Source organism: Ruditapes philippinarum, unplaced genomic scaffold, assembly GCF_026571515.1.
Source record: "Ruditapes philippinarum isolate M1 unplaced genomic scaffold, ASM2657151v2 ctg9716_1_1_1_1, whole genome shotgun sequence".
Taxonomy (NCBI): domain Eukaryota; kingdom Metazoa; phylum Mollusca; class Bivalvia; order Venerida; family Veneridae; genus Ruditapes; species Ruditapes philippinarum.
Window position 1 is genome coordinate 5,284 of NW_026852696.1, and position 8,071 is coordinate 13,354.

At 30.2% G+C, this 8,071-nt stretch overlaps 1 protein-coding gene across 1 annotated transcript; it reads left to right on the forward strand.

The window, feature by feature from the left end:
* The first annotated feature begins 938 nt into the window (after nucleotides 1–938).
* Nucleotides 939–3,993, forward strand: LOC132721329 (uncharacterized). The gene is made up of 4 exons (XM_060705617.1): nucleotides 939–1,013; nucleotides 1,460–1,615; nucleotides 3,071–3,168; nucleotides 3,870–3,993. The coding sequence occupies exons 1-4, from the start codon at nucleotides 992–994 to the stop codon at nucleotides 3,894–3,896; spliced, it is 303 nt and encodes a 100-aa protein (XP_060561600.1). The 5' UTR covers nucleotides 939–991; the 3' UTR covers nucleotides 3,897–3,993.
* Nucleotides 3,994–8,071: the final 4,078 nt, after the last annotated feature.

An 8,071-nucleotide genomic window follows, 5' to 3' on the forward strand; every position in this document is an offset into this window, starting at 1 on the left:
TTTTTTTATAACATAATAAACATTTTTCTTGATAAAGACATATCTTAACTCTGCACCATCTTTTTGACAACGCCAATAATGTGTATTGAACACGTCTCATTAATCAATAAAGAAATATCCAGGTATTTCTACCTTGACGTGCTGATTTGTCATGCGCTATAATCGAAACAGAACAGAATAGAAGATAACTTTTATTTCTGATTAGTACATAGTACATACATAATGAATTTCAAGTAACATGTACATTTCATTGCAGTAAATATAAAAAATAATATAAAGAAATCAGTAATTAACAAAAAAGCAAACGATTCGGACAAAATTAGATATTTACATTATTTGTCATTGTATGGTATACAGGTGAGTACAATCAAGATTTGGACTCGGCATCCCTCGCCTATGTTAACAGAGAAGTTTACTATGACTATACGGGGAAACAGTTTGCCTATTTGGAGGATAGAGACAACAGGACAGCTCATATAAAGACACAAACAAAAATTATCATCAAATATACAGAAGTAATGTTACTTAATTACAACATGATGGTTTCAATTTCAATTTTTATCATATTTTCATAGTAAATGCAAGAAAGCGACAATATAATGTACAGCTAGAATCACAAGAGTTGTCATTTAAATATGTACAAAACCGGGCTGCAATTTTTCACTAAACAATAGAAAATACATACTGAAAATCTATCAACTCTGACAAAGTTATCTTTATGTTGTTGCATGGTACACATTTAAGCAGTAATCTTTTATATTTGTGCAAGATAATGATTTTCATTTGAATTGTAAATAATTATGTAACTTATATATTATATAGGTATAATTGTTGCATGTTTTAGTATTGCCGTAAATTCATATAATACAAAACAGATACACATTTAGTATAAATTCATCCATTCATTACATTATCTATCTTTTTGCATTTACAGGGCAAGAAGTATACAATTGTATCCAAAACATGTACAGTAGAATCCATAAGTACTAGTATGGAGTCGCCCTGTATACCAGGTACGTAATCGATCTTTGACCTATATGAACCTGGAGTGAGTATACTTTGTTACTGGTATGTAGCCAGATTATTTGCCACTATTATGGAGCCACACTATCTTGTACATCCGAGCAGTCTGACTAGGCTCTAAACTGCTGGTAGCCCAGGTTTTGGATAGCTTTGATATTGAAATCATTTATAACTCTTGACATTCAAAGCAAGACATATCCATAGCAAATATTCGCCAGGACAAGCGTTAACTTTTGGGAAAAATGATATCAGCTTACAAAAGACGTTGACAAAATAATTAGTACTTGAGCAGACATGTCGAAACGCCCATTCTTTCAATTTTAAATCCCCTTATTCATAATACCAAATGTTTTTTTTAATATAAACGTTTACAAATTTGACTATTTGTTTTGTTTTTTTACTTATATATTCATTATTATACTACTTATTTCTAAAGATGACGCCACTTCGTTCGGAACGCATTCGTACCCAGCTGGTGTCAAGGCGTCTGTTTGGTTTGTACCCGACAAGGTGAACGGTGGTTCAAAACGTATTTCTGTAACTCAAGAAGACTGTTTACCTCTCTCCGAATCTATTATCTCAGGAGGACCAGGTAAGAAACTACACCATTAGTACTGAAGGACATTTATTAAAGTGAAGCATCACTGTTTGACTTAAAACAAGAATTCAATAGCGAAAACGTATCGATCCCCCCTTGATTAGAATTGCAAAGAATCGGTTATTAACTAAAAAAACACACAAAAATAACAACATATATTCTGCACACATACATTGTTTATCTATAATTTTATAATAAAAGGATGAAACACACATCATTTTCCTAACGTTGATGAATATGATGTATTTATACTTTGAAAACACCACTTCTATATATATATATATATATATATATATATAATATATATATATATATATATATATATATATATATATATATATATATATATATATATATATATAATACAGAAGCGCGTTTTCAAAGTCACAAAACACAAACTGATTTTCATCTTCAATGTCCCTGTCTAATTCACATACATGGCATAGTATTCATTTTCTTAATAACTTCAAAAATCACGTAACCGCGTAAACATCAGAAATTCATTAAACACACAGTTTGTGATGTCGTACCTTTACAACAGATCTGCTAATTTAAAATTTTAGATCCATGTATAGTTTTATTCAGTAAATATTATATACTGTAATAATGATACCAAGAACACGTTTTTATTATAGTGGCACGAATGTCACACTCTTCTTATTTCAAAATTTTGAGCTACACAGCTAGCTCACAACGTGTCGGTGGTCTTTTCGTGCCTGAAATAATGCACGGAGGAACACCTGGGGTCTTCCTCAACCAGTAAAGCTGTATTTGTGCGACGTAAAACCCAGCCAGAAAAAAAAGTGGTGTTTTTTTTCTAATAAAGGAAAGTTAACACATGACACTTATTGGCTGCCTATCTAGAAAAAAACCTACACTTATATAAGTTTTCAGAAGGTGAAACTATGTAGTATTATGTATAAGATAAGTTTTACGCCATTTTCAATACAAATTATGATGACATTTAAATGATATTCGTGGCATTTATCTATTTATATAGACACATCTTGAAGTGTTTCAATAATAAGTCACATGTGTTATTTAGCGATGATGGTGTTTTGTTCGAATTTAATATATATAGATGTTACTTTTTCAGTTTAAGAAAACGTCTCCATACGGATTGTAAACAAATATCAGATATATATTTAATAGACAAAATCAACATTTAAAGCTATATTTTAAACTTTCTTATTGAGCAGCTGTTTTATTGTCCAATTAATTATATATAAGATTTATGCATAAAATATTGTTATAATTCAAATGATAACATTAGTGCATGTGTACTATCATAAAATATAAATGGAATAGGGTCTACAAAACTTACAAAAATAAAGAAATATTTGATAAGTTTCATATTTTTTCTGCAATTCGAAATGTTTATCATTTATTTCGTAAATTTTTTATAACATTTTTCACATTTAGGGATTGTTTGAAGCATTATATTTTCAGATTACATCATGCGTATGAGTTTGTATCAGAATGTAACAAAGGGAATTAGTGACCCGACAGCATTTAATATACCAGCAATTTGTAACCACAAAGATACGGTTAGTCTTGTAAATGTATTTTGAAGTCATCAGTTCCCCGTAATTGCCCCGGTAGAAAAAAACAACAATATAACAAACAAACACACAAACAAACACTGTTAACAAAGCAATATGTAATCAAGTTTATAATTTGGTATCATTTTGTTGCACAATTTGAACAATCATGTGTTCACAATTCACACCACACCAGTCACACCACACAAGTCACATCACACCACATCAGTCACATACACCAGTCACAAACACCAATCACATACACCAGTCATACACCAGTCACATACACCAATCACATACACTAGATACACCACATCAGTCACATCACACCAGTCACACCACACCAGTCACATCACACCAGTCCCACCACATACACTAGATACACCACATCAGTCACATCACACCAGTCACACCACACCAGTCACATCACACCAGTCACACCACATCAGTCACATACACCAGTCACAAACATCAGCCACATCATACAATTCACATACACAAGATACGCCACACAAGTCACATACACCAGTCACACCACACCAGTCACAAACACCAGTCATAAAATTTACTAAACATACACCGTTTTGAAAGAACAACCAGTATATTTTCGTCGATTTCGATGAACTCTCTTATTTGCAGCCTTTTATTAAGTGTTCAGTTTTGTTTTTGAACTGAAATATTTATTTTATTATGTTTTGTCTTTTCAGTTATACTTTAGGAAACATCTGAGATAGATAGAGAAAAAACAGATTTGTCTGAGCGCTACTACAACATCAATTGTTCTATAAATGAAATGCAATATTTTAACTTTGTTTTATGTTATCTATACACAACATTTATGGCTCGAGTTTCCTCGTTGACATTCAAACATGATACAGACTTTCTTAACTATTTTACCTAGTTACATAAGAAGTCAAAAGTATCTATCTATCTATCTATCTTTATGTTGTATACATGTAAATTGAAACGTAATAACATTACAATATTTTTCGCTTGTCAAAATAAAATCAACAACTACAAAAGAAAATACAACATTAAACATATGTAACTGCATGCCACTAAATTAAGTAGTGAATTGTTAATTGTAATTTGTATCCGGCTTTATAAATAGAATTTAATTGACTTGATTTGTTACAATGTTGTATAATCTGTTCTTCTTATTCGTATTTTATTGACATTCCATAGCTCGGTATTGGGCGGCTGCTTACATCAACAACCGAGTCTTTGACGTATTTTGTTGTGTCATACTTGGCGACCTTAATGGCTTCCATTTCGACAATTTCATGTTTCTCCAGTCAGTAACATATTTAATCACAAGATTTGAATGTTGATTTATCTTTTGTTTTGTTCGCTCGTGCAGCTTGCATGATCCCATCATGAAACAAATGACTGCTTAGAAGAAAGGGTATGCAATTTAAAACAACATAAGAATATGTACGCACACATAAGAGAAATACTTGCTGTAAAAAATTGGTTAAAAACTTTTTGTACAGATGAAAAAGACGTTCAGTTATCAGAAATTTTCAGTCTTATCGACATTTCTTCAATTTCTGTAATTTTTCACCACCGGATGTATGCACAATCCAGAATCCATCTTGCATTGAACGCAAAATACTAGTACTGCCGAAACAGGGTAGATTTATTTCAAGCCATTAGGAATATGAAAACAAGAAACATTACATTGTCAACAAATCGGTAAACACTAAATACGAACACAATTATGATGTTTTAATATCACCTAACAATTTTCCCATATTTTTTGAGTTTAAGATAGTTTGATTTTAGTTCAGGACTATTTTATATTAAGGCGTTGTCAAACCATATTTATAAGCGCCAAATCACAGAAAAATGAAAAAAATTCAGGTTCAGTTCAATTGAACATGGTCCTAAAACGGTTGTGGTAGATACACGCTGCCGTTTCTGTCACGATGTTCATGCTGAATTAAGTATTTAGAGTGATATAGACTTTAGAAACATCCGCATAATAAACTTGTACAGGTTGTAAACTGAGGTTACCTTAGTCTTCAATGTTATCATCCATGTTTTTGCTAAAAGGTGTCGTTCTATCTAATTATTTAGGTTGTACAAATAGAATTGTTGTTAGCAAAACTAAGTTATAACAATGGACGTTCAGCGGTGAGGATCGTGGGTTTCCCAATTAACATGGCACATGCACGCTATTATTACGTATGTATATTTAGCATACTTGTTACAGATTCCACAGACGCATTATTTCCAATACTTATGGATGACCTCAACATAAGCTTACTTTTATATGAATTATAAAACTATAATTATTGGACAAGAGCTAAAAATATAATCATATGTCGCTAAATGTTCTTCACAGGATTCGTTTATGTTGTAGTATATATAACATGTATATTGTATGTATAATAAGTGTTGTTCCTCTACATGTATTTGATAACGAAAGAGACTGACAATACGGTGATACAATATTAAACAATTATAGCTCGTGTTTTGCCATTCTACATTACTGTCCTACTAAACTATTGACAAACTTCTAGCCATGTTCTAGAAAAAAGAAGTATATTTTGTAATCATTAATTTGCCAGTGGTAATTATCAGATCTTTTTATGGATCTATTGATATTGACTATCATTATGTCCGAGCGATTTTCTTTATGCAACAGGTTTCCCTATTATTTTCAACTTTTTGCGCGTTGTATATTCATATTTTTGATAATGGTCTATGAGATTATAGCGGATGACAAGGTGTCTTGTATCAAATGTAAAAGGTCACGATAATACGTTGTAATTATAACACAGACGTAGATCTATTTCAATCATATTGTCACATAAGTATACGTTTTTGTTTTTTTTTGCATTTAGGATTTATTTTTGAAAATAGCAGAGTATAAATGAAATATCACATTGATTTTGTTGCTATTAGTTGTTTCTTAACAAGTTTGACCTTTAAATAAAGACAATATTTAAATGACAACATTCACAATGCTTTCAGTTTACATTATGGTATTTATTTAAGTACACCTCCAAACACGTTTTCCCTACTTCTAAAATCACTATTTAGAATGGAGACCTAAAAGAAAAGACCAGAGCGGCATAATTGAAATGTCACAGGCTCGGTTTGATCAGTCAAGTTTTAAATATTATTTCACATGTATATAAAGAAAACCATTATCCATCGCTCGATATAACTTTATAACAAATTATTTTTTAAATATACATCGTATATATTGACAACTTCTCGCAAACTTTTGCCGCTTTATTATTCATTTGATTTACTTTATTATAGATCAGAGATGATTTTCCATTGACTTAGATATCACCTTCAAATATAATCTCATCACAAAAAAATCACTACAATTGCTCCAGGAAAATAATCCTTTGCATAACATAACAGAACAGAACAGAACAATACTTTATTATCTCAAATCAATAGACATATGAGATTACAGAGTAAATGCAAATGTCAAATACATGACATGTGGTGTGTGCAAACAGTGTTATAAAGCGATATTTTCCAGTAAATTTAAATATTCAGTTACTATTATAGGTACATTGGAGAGGGGAGTGTGTATGTGTATGTGTGTGTGTGTGTGTGTGTGGGGGGGGGGGGGGGGGGTTGATGCGAGATTTATTCCAAAGTGAGAAGTCGTAGATTTATACAGGTGTAAAAATGGTTTGAATCTTAAAATAAACTATAGGCAGTTGCAGGTGTATTGACATTCGTGTCTATTTCAGTCTTATTCTGATTGGTTTAAATTTGCATTACGCAACAACTTATTTCAGCTTTTTAGTTCAATCAGTATAATTATGATATATGGATTTTATTATTATTATTATTATTAATAATATTTTTTATCATTATTATTAGTAGTATTTATTATTATTATTATTATTTATTATTATTATTATTATTATTATTATTATTATTATTATTATTATTATTATAATTATTATTTATATAATGTTTGGTATTTTCTTTCGGATTTGCTTACCAATTACAATCATTTATAAAACTTTGTCATTTTGACTGCATTTGTATAAGCGACATCTTGTCACTTCAAGACATCCCTATTTATAGACTATATATATGAAGTCGTATTAAGATGTTGTATACGTACCCATATAACGTTCTCGTGTTATTCTTTTGTTTAGTTAGAAATTCAACACCTTATTGAATCTGCAGTTGTCATTATAATTTTACTCATTTTTATCGATACAATTATTGACCAAAGTTATCGCCAAATATTTTTTATTTGTAGACACAGCATTTGCTTTTTGTCATATCTGTATGCATAATCCATACATCATTTAATCTAAGCTCAATTTAGAAGATACAAAGAATGATCACATGTCTATAACACACCTTAATACCGATTTGAAACAATTATTCCTATAAAGATAAACTCTTTCTTTCAAATATAGCTTTCTCTCTCATTAATTTATTTTTCGTACAAAGTTTCAGATAACTAAACTTATTTAACATTTTAAAACCAAGTTCTCCTCATAAATATTGAGGTGCAATATTTTACTTTTGACTTTGAATACAACATAGTTTACTAATGTAAGCCAAATCTTCAATAAACGATGTTCATTAAGCAAACTACATTGTTAATGATCTACATGAAGTTTTTCAAGTCATATTAGATTTCGAATAAACTTTATTAATTTATTTCTCAGGGAAAGTGTATATCAGAGATTTAGATGTTCTTATTAATTCGTTTTATATTCAATTTATATAAATATGTCAATAATATGATACTAAAAGTAACTTTAACATAACTGAAATTTATATTTTCATATTTTTATAGGTTACCTGTGTATTTGCAAGAGATCTTTACTACAGCTATGCTTTTTCTATTCAACATATATAAGCATATAGTATCAGCTTTTAAATGAACACTAGAAATTGTTCCGTTCCCAAT